This window comes from Morchella importuna, assembly GCF_003444635.1.
Source record: "Morchella importuna strain M04M26 chromosome Unknown Morimp01GS009, whole genome shotgun sequence".
NCBI classification, from domain to species: Eukaryota; Fungi; Ascomycota; class Pezizomycetes; order Pezizales; family Morchellaceae; genus Morchella; species Morchella importuna.
In genome coordinates, this window is record NW_025763406.1 from 589,718 (window position 1) to 603,062 (window position 13,345).

General features: G+C 46.5%; 6 protein-coding genes across 6 annotated transcripts; 2 read left to right on the forward strand and 4 right to left on the reverse strand.

The window, feature by feature from the left end:
• Positions 1–191: 191 nt before the first annotated feature.
• LAJ45_03935 (uncharacterized protein) lies at positions 192–1,578 on the forward strand (the record flags this gene model as incomplete). The annotated part of the gene is made up of 3 exons (XM_046113517.1): positions 192–871; positions 1,022–1,292; positions 1,369–1,578. 3 exons carry the CDS (start codon positions 192–194, stop codon positions 1,576–1,578), a joined length of 1,161 nt encoding a protein of 386 aa, XP_045973246.1.
• A 1,018-nt stretch (positions 1,579–2,596) lies between these two features.
• LAJ45_03936 (uncharacterized protein) lies at positions 2,597–3,445 on the reverse strand (the record flags this gene model as incomplete). Its single annotated transcript, XM_046113518.1, has 2 exons — positions 2,597–2,849; positions 2,928–3,445. 2 exons carry the CDS (start codon positions 3,443–3,445, stop codon positions 2,597–2,599), a joined length of 771 nt encoding a protein of 256 aa, XP_045973247.1.
• Positions 3,446–5,550: 2,105 nt separating this feature from the next.
• On the reverse strand, positions 5,551–6,124 carry LAJ45_03937 (uncharacterized protein; the record flags this gene model as incomplete). The annotated part of the gene is made up of 4 exons (XM_046113519.1): positions 5,551–5,567; positions 5,651–5,731; positions 5,829–5,843; positions 5,917–6,124. The coding sequence occupies 4 exons, from the start codon at positions 6,122–6,124 to the stop codon at positions 5,551–5,553; spliced, it is 321 nt and encodes a 106-aa protein (XP_045973248.1).
• A 544-nt stretch (positions 6,125–6,668) lies between these two features.
• Positions 6,669–9,857, reverse strand: LAJ45_03938 (uncharacterized protein; the record flags this gene model as incomplete). Its single annotated transcript, XM_046113520.1, has 9 exons — positions 6,669–6,720; positions 6,811–6,828; positions 6,904–6,953; positions 7,276–7,316; positions 7,408–7,509; positions 7,564–7,939; positions 8,002–8,188; positions 8,246–9,582; positions 9,684–9,857. The coding sequence occupies 9 exons, from the start codon at positions 9,855–9,857 to the stop codon at positions 6,669–6,671; spliced, it is 2,337 nt and encodes a 778-aa protein (XP_045973249.1).
• Positions 9,858–10,660: 803 nt separating this feature from the next.
• Positions 10,661–11,044, forward strand: LAJ45_03939 (uncharacterized protein; the record flags this gene model as incomplete). Its single annotated transcript, XM_046113521.1, has 1 exon — positions 10,661–11,044. One exon carries the CDS (start codon positions 10,661–10,663, stop codon positions 11,042–11,044), a length of 384 nt encoding a protein of 127 aa, XP_045973250.1.
• A 718-nt stretch (positions 11,045–11,762) lies between these two features.
• LAJ45_03940 (uncharacterized protein) lies at positions 11,763–12,989 on the reverse strand (the record flags this gene model as incomplete). Its single annotated transcript, XM_046113522.1, has 4 exons — positions 11,763–11,974; positions 12,035–12,176; positions 12,230–12,781; positions 12,858–12,989. The coding sequence occupies 4 exons, from the start codon at positions 12,987–12,989 to the stop codon at positions 11,763–11,765; spliced, it is 1,038 nt and encodes a 345-aa protein (XP_045973251.1).
• Between the last annotated feature and the right edge of the window lie 356 nt (positions 12,990–13,345).

A 13,345-nucleotide genomic window follows, 5' to 3' on the forward strand; every position in this document is an offset into this window, starting at 1 on the left:
TGGAGAGGCCGTACTGGGTAACCTAGGCGAACGGGCGATCCCGCTGAGCCGCAAAATCATGACGTCATCCCAACTTTTATTCGAACCACGAATACTGATGTATGCCGGTACATATTAAGGCCGCATTTGATCTTAACAACCTTTTCTCCTACAAATTCCATAATCGAGTTTGAAGGACGTCGACTCGTAAAATGCTTACATACCTTGCCGCCCTTCTTACTGAACCTGCACACTTTCTGCTTTCTCTGACGCCACTTTCACGTTTGCTCCCTAGTATTGATCACTTTGCTCCACATCCTACGGCACCTTTTGAAGGATACTATACCCGTATTGTAACACCTTCCCACGGGTCAATACTCCTTATCCTCTCTTCTGTGCGACAAGCAGAAGATAAACCCCATTATATCCACTTTTCCCACATACCATCAGTATCAGGGCCACAAGATAAAGCATTGCAAATCGATGTATTCTCAACCATCACAGACGTCCTCGGAGAACGCAAAGAAAGCGGATTCCAAGAGTTCACCAGGGTCGTTTCGGACGGAATCGGATATTGCCGTACTGCCGAAGGTGAACAGAAATATTCACTCCGTCTCCCAGATCCTGAGTCAGAGAGCGGCGACGAGAGCGTGGTGGAAGTGGAAGTAACGATCACTCAGAGGGCACCTTGGATAGAAGGGGATGTACTCAGTACTCCAGAGGGTGCATTCAGCAATTTAGTGCATCTGCTTCCGCTGCACTGGAACGTCTTCTCGCATAAAAGTATGGCAGAGTACACCGTAAAGAGAGGTGGTGAACTTTGGTTGCAGGGGACAGGAATTGCACATTCCGAAAAGAATTGGGGGGTGTCCTTTCCTGCTGGTTGGACTTGGTAGGCCTTTCCCCTAGCTTATTCATTTTAAGCACCGAGATTATTTGGGCTGGTCGTTCTCGGAACCCGCCATCAGATAGGCTGTTATTATTTGCTCCCGACTATTAGTGATTATTTCCTGAGCATATGTTAACTTTTCTTCTTTGATAGGATCCAAGGCTTCTCAGATCATAAGGACCACGCTGGAACATCAACATTTTCTCTTGCAGGTGGAAAGATCCTCGGGCAGAAGGCGTTTCTTCTCGGCTATCGTTCTCCAAAATACTCTATATCGTTTGCACCCCCAACAACGCTCTTTCCTTTCAGCATACCGACTCCCTTTTGCTATGAACAACATAATTCGAAAGCTGGAACCCTCTCATTAAGGGCCGATAACCTGATGAGGACTCGGAGAATCGTGATTAGCGTCGCTGGACCTGCTGTAAGCCTATATGCACTTTGTTATCCAATGAACAATTTATTGTGAGTGACTTTAATGGCTAATACACGATGTACAGAATCACGAGAGGTGGGTTGCCCTCAATTGTCCGCTCTCAACTGGCCATGGAAATAAGTTTGCCTACGAGACATTCGAAGCTACCTTGTTTGTTGTAATCTCAGAAAGGAGGTGGCCCTGGCAAGAATGGGTACAGGTAGAAACGGCGCAGTTTACAAACGCTGCATTAGAATTCGGGGGTGATTATAGCTTCAAGTTGAAAGATACATGAGTTGATTTGAAAGCATTTGTGTGGTCGTTTATTCTGCAATGTGTGTTAGCAGCCTTTAAATTAAGATAGATATTAGATATTATAAATCTCTACATTTCAAAACGTTTGGTCAGCGGGTTTCCCCCCTCTGGCGGAACAGCATTTGGAGCCTGGCGAAACATCTATTGAGCTGGGTATCCCATCCAACTCGGGATTTTATTGTGCCATTCTAGGAATGTGGTATTATCATGACTTTGATTAGCGAGTGGGAAAGAGTAGACAGCACAATTTTAGAAATAAGCACGGAAGGTAGAGTGAAGGGTACGAGGCTTGGTCGCTATCTTACCTTCTTGACTACAATATTATAGAGTATCCTTATATATATACCCATATAACTCTTGTTATACCGGAGTATCTAGTTGTTTTCACCATCTACATACTGTTGACGCATAATATTGACTAATAGTGATTGATAGTGACAACCATATGTCTACGGTACGCACGAAGGGATACATTCTCTTAGGCTCAGATGCACCGAGTGATGTGTCATGATTACGACACCACTAGCTAGCTTGACTGATTAATTGTATTCATCCGCCGCCACCATTAGCTGGGATTTAGAGCTATTCGGCCTTCTTGCCGTCAAATCCTGGTATTTCGAAATACACATATGCATGAACATAACATACGGTGGCTACTTGAAAAAGTTGTGGGGTTTGTAAATGTCAGATCAGTCTCAGAGAAGACAGGAGAGATTTGTGCTGGGTCTGTGGTTACATACAACTGTGGTAGGTGTTGGCTCTCTTGCATATGTTTTAGATTACGAATCACAGACATGTTTATATAGTGATTTTATATCATGACTGATCACTCGGCAGGTATAAGCAAATATGTAGGTGGCGCTCCGAAGGCATTCCACATTAAATACCATAATGAAAACATAGTCCCGTAACTATATGATCATCAAACACCAAGCCCGTGATTTCTAGCACTAAATAGACCAGATACTTCAAGGGCAGGCACGTCCATAAACATCCGATCAGACCCTTTCAGCGATGTAGACAGCAGCCTTACCTACATCATTCTGATAAGTGAAGTGCACCACACTCGGGATCGGGAACCCTTCACAGATCCGGTCCCCATCCTTACAGAAGGTTGCGACATTGTCGTTTAAAGAGCCGGGGAAGGCATCGCCATCATCTGGGTCTCCAAAGAGAACGATCGCAGCAACCTTTGAGTAGAGATCTTCGGGGATGTATCCGGCAGCCAGGTGAGTGACTTGTGCTCCTTGGCTGTATTGATGTTGAGCATTAGTATATACATGTATATATTACGTGCTTGAGTATTTAAGAGTTCTGTATAAATCTCACCTATAACCAGAAAGGACGACCTTTGACTCCGGGCATTGAGATGCTGCAAGGGAGACCATAGAAGCCATGTATTTAGCACCAGTCTTGGATCCACCGGCGAGAGCTTCGGAAATCTTTGATTTTGTAAGTAAGGTAGCCAAGAGATCTTTAGTACAGCTTGCGGAACTACTAACAGATGCAGGGTAATCATTGACTCCCTGGGTAATAATTCTGCCAGGCTCAACCTTCTCAATCGCATCAAAAAACACGGGCCCCAAAGTGATTCCAATATTCCCAGGCTCTGTCGAGCCTCGGGCAAAGATGACGATAACATCGTTACACTTGCCGTCAATTAGGTCGTTTCGGGTGACGATCGAATTCTCAGAAGACCCGCCAATATTGGCCGAAAAAGCGCCCTTATAGGCCTGGTATATTGGAGAGTTGACTATAGTCTCGGGGTCTACAGTATTGCTAGGCGCAGGCAGGGCTGCAGTCAAAGTACTGCTAAACAGGAGGGCCAAAGTGATGAAGAGCTTCATATTGAGGAGATTGGGGTCTTAAGATTTTTTCTCTGGCACTGGTAGTGAGAATAAAAGGAAGAGAAAAAAAAGTGGGGTCTTTATAGGTTGGAATATGTCCATTTATAGTAGATACTCGTGATCAATTCTGACGTTGTGTGCGCGGGTTCTCCCGCTAACTCATTGGTATAGGTTAGGTTTCCCAATTTGGGTACACTCAATTATCCCTAGCCTCCAGAGACAAATAGTCTGGCGGAAGGCTAACCATTTCTTAATAATAAAATATAATCCTCATGACAATTACAAGTATATTACCCCACAATCCAATAGGGCCTCGACCAGGAGCTATTTGGTTTCCAAACATAAACGGGTTTAGATTCATGATCATCGAGGGGTGAGGTAAATTAAATGATCGTTATAGTCCCCGAAAAACACTTGTGCTAAACCGAGGTTCATAAACTGTTGTCAATGTAGGGCGAGTTTAGAAGTAAGAGCGAGGCGTCGAGTATGTGCGGGTTATCCCTTAAGCTGTCGATGCTGACCCTTTTTTGTGGGGGTCAACAAGCCACAGCAAATTCAGGCGAGTCATTGGTAGGAGATTGACTCAGGATAAGAATTTGTTAGTAAAGCCACACTTTTAGCCCCCGCAAAAAAGGGTCAGCATGTCTCGACAGCTTAAGGGATAGTTCGTTGTAATATCACGGCCAAGAAATGATCATTTAGGGGTTTTTCTTAACATATATACTGACCTAGGGGCCACTCGAACCCTAGAGTATACTAGATTAATCATTGGCATCTTAAATAGTAAAATGTAGGTTTCTGTATAGCGAAGATAATAGTCTTGATTGGTTTGAGAAGAGGGGATGCCCTCTTCTCCTAATCATAGCTAGCTAGTGTACTGTTCTTGTCCTCTTCTTATATTAGAGTCTCGTTGTCTAGTCTTTAATCCGTTCTTTGTAACTATGTGTGTATATGTTTACTTTAACTAGCCTACATAAAAGCCCTTTAAAATGCCAATTCCGGATTTACTAAAACTTGAGTTTACCATAGCAATAGTGGAGATTTTAGCTGTCAAAACCTCGGGAAACAAGCCCATGATAATCTAGGGACTCCTCCGTAAAGTCCTAAGTAGATTTCTAAACGAAAAATTAGGTTGGGGGGCCGGCTGGGGCTTGTCTGTACCTGCGGGGTACATATAGCGCACGATCTTATGAGTTAGGATTAACTAGAGTAGGGTGTATACCTACAGATTATTTAGACTGTATAGTGGACGACTTCCCATAAGAAATAGAGCGTGTTCTATTGCAATAGCAGGTGGCTCTTAGATATGTAGATCCAGTTCCCATGAGCAAGTAAGATTTTCTATTCGCCGGACTTGTTCTATTCATTTACTAAGGCAGATAGTAAGGCATGGTAGCAGTGAGCTTTTCATAGTTAGTTCCCTGTTCTAACCGAAGAAGGAAGGTGAAAGTACTCAAAGTTCTATTCAAGCGGTTAGAAAATGTTCTATCCCATAGACCCCCACCCCCCTCGAAGATGGTGCTTATCAAACTTCTTAGATACCCGTGTTCTATTTGACAGAAAGACAAAATCAGGTTTATTGGGCGATAGAACGCGCTCTATTGCCTATGGGAAGTCATCCAGTATCATATCTACATTTCGAAGTACCGGTAAATACGTGCATCCATGCTCGTGACACTGACGGAGCGACAAATAAAAGCACTCAGCAACACATAGCCCTATCATGTAGGTACAAGTACTGCTCTACATTAATTCAAAGATAGATCTAGAAAGTGGAAATAATAACTACCGAGATATATTCTAGTAAAGAATAGGATGCGTATGGCTTACCCCACCCCCTAAAGAATATCAAGGAAGTAGCTACTAAAGAAAAAAGATGAAAAGAAGAGGGAAAGAAAAGAGAGTATGATCAAAGAAAAAAGTTTATAATAGAAATAGTTCATTAAATTAAGGGTTGGTTTAGTATTGAGTGAGTGCCTTCGGTATGATCTTAGTGACAGAAAATATCCAATTAAACATGGAAAATATCATAAACGCGTCTGAGAAACTATGCGAAATATTGCCTATCTAGTCTCTTTCTCCACCTTTGCGGCAGAAATAGTGTTCTAGAATCTACTTGAAGCTTGTGTGAATATTAGTTTTCGTGCACTTCAACCCATTATAATTACTGAAAGTAAATGTATAAATGAAGAGTGATGAACTTACTCTTTGTGCCTGCGCCATCGTCTGTATATGTATGTTGAGCAGTTTCCCTGGTACCCAATCTTATTTTGTCTTCAATATCTTCTGCCGCCTTCGTGAGTTTATTCTCACTCTTCAGATGATAGAAAGATCCCGAGGAGTTTAACTATTTTAGGGATAAATTCAAGTTTAGTTTACGTACCTAGGGCAACACATACTCATGGAAGTAACATCGGAGCCACTTTGAAGTTTCGAGGAACAGCCGGTGTTATATCCACTTGGGCAGATACCAGGACCAGGGAGGTAACCACCTCCATGGTAAGTGTCTGTCTTAAATCCAGGCGGAAAGCAGCGAGACATAAATACACCGGGGGCGCCATAATCCATTCGTAGGAATTCTCTATTGCCATTTTCATACAACAATGATGAAATTGAAAGGATCTGCCCACAGCTCGCTGCTGGTGTAAATACTGTTAAAGTGGGAATTGGCTCGTCCATTTCGAAAATATCGACCCTTTCCTATAGAACTGGGCCTAGAATTAGACGGGGGCTAATTCAAAGTATCTGAAGAATTGAGAGAATCAACGGTGTCCGAGAGCTCTAAATACCACTGGGATATGCCGCGACAAATGGTAGTAACGTGCGGTTAGATCTATAGCTTGGCGATAAGTGCTGATATTGACATCTTGAACATCTCTAGGCTACGTCAAGAGGTCTATCGCTATCAATTAAACCTAGTCTAATTGACCTTTTGAAACGGCTACTGAGGATCTAATGAGTATTAGTACATACATAGAAGAACTTGGTTCTTATGTGGGTCTTCTGTCCCGGAAACTTGAGGAATCAAAAATACTTGTACTAGTTCCACAATCCAGGCCATACATCTTTGTAAAAGGTTTGAACAGGCTCTCGACAAATCGTATTTTGATATGTGGTTGAGTAAATACGAAAATTTCCCCGCCCGCAGCCCAGCTAGTTCCTTAGCCGAATATCGAGTGATGTGTGCGTAGCCCGCCGGCCCATTACACATATCGGGGCGCCCTTAAACATTACAGCATTGTAAGATCTGTGATGCATGTAGCAGGATAGGTATTCTGGGTGCAGTGAATCAGACCGGTTCAAAATCGGTGCAACTCAAAAGATAAACTGCTCTAAAGCTCTAAAGCATGATTGGGTTCTCGTACCCTGGGATCATCTCTATCCTGCATAGCCAGCGGTTCTGGGGGTTAGAGAATTTCGTCAGCTGGGAGGGAATAGCAAAGAAGAAAAAAACTAACCAGCAGAAAAGATCAACAAGTAGAATCATGTCGCGACGATTTTTAAACTTCTAATAAATAAATAACCGTGTAGATTCAGAAAATGAATCACCAAAGAAGGACATCTTATGTGAATTAAAGAAAGGTAGAAATACACAGACGAATCATTCTATGCACATATTGACTGGTTCAGGAAAATACTGGAATTGCTGTAGATACTTCGTACGTGTGCACAGCTGCAGGTGAGGTTGAACGGGAGCTAGAGACTTGGCGGTATACTTGTACCTACATGTACTTTATTTCCGGGAAGGTGATACGTTTAATTATCCGTGCGTGCTTCTTTACCGTCAGATCATTGATCGTGCAGTATGTACCTACTTACTAGGTACGTACGTGTACTACATGGCATAGGTAAGGGCGTGAGGTACGGAGTTCTGGGAATGGGCGTTTAGAGAAGTTTCAAACTAATATTTCTAAATGGGCAATAATTTCTAGACATTCAAGTTGGAAAGAGAAGGGTAATACCGCTCGCGTTCGACCAAATTTGAGATGTCACTTTTTGGCTCAACAGCAGGAATTGGGAGCTTGAGGAAATAGGATTATTCTTTCCGGGTCTCGAATAGATTTCTAGGGCGATTACTGATCTCTATTCTCCTCATCTTCTCCTCCCCACTCCCCCACCTCCAGCACCGCCGCCAGTTCCAGCAGCCATATCGGCCATATTAACCACCTCACCAATCCCCGCTTCTTCCTGCTCGTCCTCCAACGCTCTAATCTCCTCTCTGCATGCCCACCACTTATCTTCTGCAGTCTGGAACGCGGCTTTTCGAAGCTCCTTGATCGTTTTTGACTTGTCACTAGCTGATGATTCAAGCTGTGCAATGAGAATGTCCTGCCATGCAGTCGAGGTACGCGCGAAGAATTCGCGGAGTGTTTCGAACGGACGTGGATGAGGGGTAGGATCGGGGGTTTCATCGATGGGTGCTTCCTCCTCATCCTCAACAATGGGTTCTGGAACGGCTTCAGGAACAGTTTCCTTTCCTTTCTCCTTCTTTCGCTATTGGTTGGATGAATAAATGTCAGTGAGGGTCGCCTAGCTGGGGCTTGGCTGTATCGCACCTTTGCTTTCTCTTTCCGCCTTGCTTCGATTTCTTCTTCGTCGATAACCATTTTTTCAGCTTCTTCTCCTTCATCGTCGACATCCATCTCATCTTCGTCTTCTTCTTCATCATCTTCTTCGTCGTCATCCTCGTCTTCGTCCTCGCTGTCCTCCCAGACGGTTTCGTCTTTACGAGAGAATATTGTTCTAGAATTCCAGTTGTCAGAAATGGCTGCAGAAAGCAATGATTGGGCTAGCTCTTACCGAACGCCATCAAGTCTACCTAAGTCAATAGCAAACATGTCATCCATCATGAATTCTCTATCACCCTTCTCGAATGTCCCTCCATAGCCATAGAGCACATCATCCAGTACGGCCATGGCACAATTAAACCTTTTGTGGGGTAATTCTAATGACAATTCTACGGGGGCTTTCTTTTTCTCGGACTCGTCAATATCCATTGCTACCTTTACTTCAGGTGTCTCAGAAGCCATCTTCACAGTCGCTTCCAGGGCTGCAAGATTTCGTAGAAGCTCTTCTTCGTCTTCCTTTGCCCTGTCTCTTCTACCCCCGCCTCTCTCGGCTACTCTTTTCTGCTGCGTCCGGGGCTTCCGAAGCACAAGAGGAAAGAACCGATTCCGGTCCGTACCCCATGCAAACAAGTCGTTAAAAAACTCGCTATCCAGAGCTTCCTCCGTCTCCTCCTCGTCACGGACACCACCAAAGAGGATTCCTCTCCCCTTGTGCCACGCCATAGTCACACCAACACGAGGCGGATTCGGCGGATTACCAGGCTTCTTCCGGCGCTCCCAGCGCACCTTCGACAAGTCCGGATCCATTCTAAGTAGCCATGTGTCTTGATACATGACAGGTTTATAGGTCACCGACTTACTACTCCCCTGCGCTTTTGCACCCTTCTTGCTCGCGCTGGGCAGCGCTGATGTCTTTACACGGGCATACCCACCATATATGACCGCGCCCGCCTCATGTAGCAGGAACGAAAAGCTGGACCTAGCCTCAGGGCGCTGTGCATGCGCCGGGAGCGAGATCTGGGTCCATGTATAATGGACCGTATCAAACGCCCACAGATCCGCTAGGTACTTTGGCGTCGTTGACGTATCCTGGAAGCCGCCCATCAGCAGGATAAAGTTCTTCCATGCCACCATACGATGTCCACTCCTCGCCGGCGGTGTCCCACCCCCGGCCTTACCGCTACTCTTCCCCTCCACGCGGTTCCACTCGCGTGAAGCACAGTCAAAGCGCCAGAAATCATTGTAGTGGTAGAACGTGCCCTGCTTCGGCGAGCTGAACTCTCCACCAAACAGCCATAGCGACCCGCTGCCGCCACCGTGCTGGCTCGACGCTACAAAGTGGCCGGACCGTGGTAGCGGCGAGTTTGGGGACGTAATTTGCCGCCAGTCCTCGCGGTCCGCGTTGAAGATGTACAGCTCGTTGAAGAACTTTGCGATCGACCCGTTGAACGTCTCGCCGCCAAACAGAAACAGCTCCTTCCCGTTCGGCGAGGCCGTCAGCGTCGCATTTGCGCGCACCGGCGGCGGCGCGCTCAGTGGTGTTTCGGTGACTTTGAGGAACTGCGCTTGCTAGAAGGAAAACAATTACAAATCCCACTCCGGATTTATTTTATCATCAGCTCAAGATATTCCCCAACAAGCTTTTCTGTCATATAAAAATGCCAATTCACCTGCAACGCATATTCAGCAAGGACCTGGTCAAGATCCACATCCTCAACCTCTTCGTCGGCATTGTTTTTGCCCTTCTTTGTGTTCTTCTTCTCCTTCTGTGCCGTCTTTCGGGCCGTCTTTTCGGCAACTCGTGCCTTCTTGTCGACCTTCTTCTTGTCCTTTTTGCCGGCCATCTTTTGGGGGGGTTGGAGGGGAATTATATATGCTTTTGAAACATTTTGCGGGGTGTGTGGGGTTTGGGGTGGGTTACCCTGCGGTCGGTCGGTGATGTGCAAAGTGAGCCGTTTTACTTACTGTTTAGTTTTTAAGTTATTCAAAAATAACTAAAATAATAAATTCTAATATGACTCCGTGGCGCAACGGTAGCGCGTTCGACTCCAGATCGAAAGGCTGCGTGTTCAAATCACGTCGGGGTCATTTATTCTTTTAAGTTTTCTCATCGCGTTGGCGACCTTCCTTACCAGGTAACGAACGGCTTGGTCTCCGCCACTGCCAATATGGGACGAGTGATATATGATGATCTACCACCCCCGGTCCACCGGACTGTCCCTTCCTTACATGGATTATTTTGTCTACTGGGTCAGTTTCTCGAAGGGACTTGGGTCATGGATGGATTTCGGGGTCAGACTTTCATTTTCCGTTTTCAATCGCCATCGTTAATTGCAACCCAGAAGTGTCTAAACGGTCGCACTTTTTCGGTTCAAGTCTTCATTGTGCATCGTATGAAAGCTATGGATTCTTATTTATATGATATAAACACCCTCTTTCTCCCTACATCATCGGTCCTACTATTACTACATCAGTATCTTATTACCATAAGCACCATATTACCACCAGCATCATATTATCATCATCAGCATCCTGTTATCACTATATCAGAACCATCTTATTATCTGCACAGACAGTAAGCATCCTCTATAGACCCACTAACTACATGTAGCTCCCATTATATAGCACAGAATCACCCTCACTGCCCATGTCACCACCAACCCACGACGCCCAGATCTGCGCGCAGACCTACAACCGCTGCCCCGAGGGCCTCTGCGTCCAGCGGCTGGAACTCGCCGAGATGATGTTCGCCGTTGACGAGCTTGGTAAGCAGCGGGTGCGCATTATGAAGGAACTATGTGGGGACCTTGAGGCTTTGAAGTCTGGGGGGATGTCGAGAGAGGCGATAAAGGCGCTGAAGGACGATTTAAAGGAGATGCGGAGGCTGCTGAATAAGCTTAGCGAGGATGCATTGAGGGTGGGGAGGCTGGTGGGGATGTGGGGGGAGAGAAAGGATGGGATGAGGGGTGAGAGGAGTGCGGCGGTGGATGTAATGGTGGAGGGGGATGAGGAGTTTTTGAGGGGTGAGTAAGGTAGTGTGAGTATTGGTAAGTTGGCGTTTCAGGTAGTGCGCTATTAGTGAGTGAGTGGGTGGTGTTACGAGGTATTTAAAGGATAGAGATATGAGTGTTGCGGTGCTAATAAAATGTTTTGGAAATGATATTTTTGCATTGAATTTGGGCATCGAGTGATATTCTGTGCGACTTGCGACCTGTAATGCACGTACCTACACCTCCGGTTTGCTCCCCCTCGCTTCCTTTTAGGCTTGGTTTATTATTTACTAGCTGGGGGGGGGGGGGGGGGCTAGTCACGGGTCGGGCGGGACACTACATGTACATGTAGTACTGCCAGCTGGGTGCCCAACATGGCCATGCTAGCCAGCCCTACGAGTGACACCGTGTGATCCGCATTGCCGCATAACGTGTTCTCAACCGAGAAAATACCGTGTGCACAACCATGACGTGGTGTTGTTAGGTGGACAGATTGCTTGTAGAAAAGGACGATTCTCTCTCCTGCGGTGCTATTTCTTTCTTCCCCTCTCCTCTTCTATCTTGCTTCCCCTCCTCAGCTACATGTAGCTACATGCTATTGTGCTAGCTCCTATGCTAGCCTTTTTCGTTAGAAAACCTTTCTTAAGCTGAACTGAATATTAATTTCTACGTGTAGTGATGATAAAAGTTTAATTGTATTCTGATCTAACTACTTGGCCAAATAAAGGGAAAATCTTATCTTCTACATTGACTGAGTATCTAAACATCCGTTCTCACCTTGCTCACGTCTTTCTTCTTTCCTCTAGCTAACTCGTCAACCAACCTGTCCAGCTCATCTGCCAAGCCCTTACTCGCAGTTCCAGCGCTTCTATGCGCCTCTGCAGCAGTTAACAGAGCCACGGCTGCCGCGCCGATCTGTTCGTTTCTGCCTACAACAGACTTAGCAGCTGAAACCCCCGGATCTGGCACATCTGCTAAACAATGGTCAGAGTAGGAAGGAAGAAAAATGGACTTCTCAGTCATCCACATACCAGGTCCAGACCGGCAAACATGCTTCAGTTCCTCCCTGTATAAATGCAGGTTATCCACATCCTCTAGTATCTTGCCCACCGCGCTCGGAACTGTAAATACAGCCACCGCCCCCAACACCGTGAGGATATAACAAATAAACACCTGATCATTAGCCCCCAATCTCCTGTAGGTGAGTCTACATCTTCAGGACTTACATTCCGATTCCCTATTCCCCTCCCCGCCTCTGCCCCCACTCCCCACCATCCCTTCCATGCCAGGGCCCAGTATAACCCCAGCGTCAGCACATAGCATCCAATCGAGGCACTCAATAACCATGCTGGTACCCATAACCTTGCAGCAACTGTCAGGCTCGGCACCCCCTCGACCCTGCGACTACTAGTCACCAGTCCCCTGTGGGTAAACGCTCTCCGAACCTCGTCCGCGCTCGCAAATCCCGCCAGCCAGTGGTGCAGCAAAAACGAGTAGTACACGCTCAGAAGCGAGAGCACAAGCCCGCATGTCCACAGCGCCGACACGCTCCAGTGCAGTGCAGGCGTGAACTCCTGCTGCATAGATGTGTTCGTGACTTGTGCGACAAGGGCGGCCGCGACGCCCGTCATGCTGCAGGAAGCCATGCGGCGCGCACGGTAGTCGAGCGTTGTGGTGTCCGAGGCGAGGAGAACATTATGCGTCATTATTCCGAGAGTGTCAGTTAGTGGTGAAAGCAGCGGATAGAGTACTGTGGGGAGGGCGTAGGGCTCGAGTCGCTATCCTCCGTCGAGATCCCACTGTTAGTATCCTATCGCCGCTGCCGCTGTCCCCTATGTCCTTAATGTGCCCTACCTTGATTTTGGCGACCCATCTCGCGCGCAGCAGGTCTACGGTGTCCCGCAGCGTGAGCGACGAGGAGATTACTGTTCCGGAAAGCGATATTACACCCGCGAGGACGGAGACGAGTGCTAACGGGTCCGACATATGATTTGTTGTGGGGAAAGATTTGAATGATGGTTTTTGGATAAATCTCGCATTCGCAATATACGGGGATCTCTTTCTACATATTTAATGAATGCGCTCCATGTAAGAAGCCCGAGTCTGCCCCTGTGACGATCTGATCGTCTGATCACCTGTGTGTAACCCTAACCCTAGGTGCGAGTGAGACGGTGTGGAGCGTGGTCTCAAATCTGGACGGATGATGCCGGCGCTGGAGGTGAATAATTGATATCCCGTCAGTCATTCGGTCGGGGTTGCGCACTTTTGTCTACATGCGTTGCAGACTTGTTTTGATTGTCTTGGCTTCTTCGAGCAGTACGTACTACGGGTATTAAGGTAGG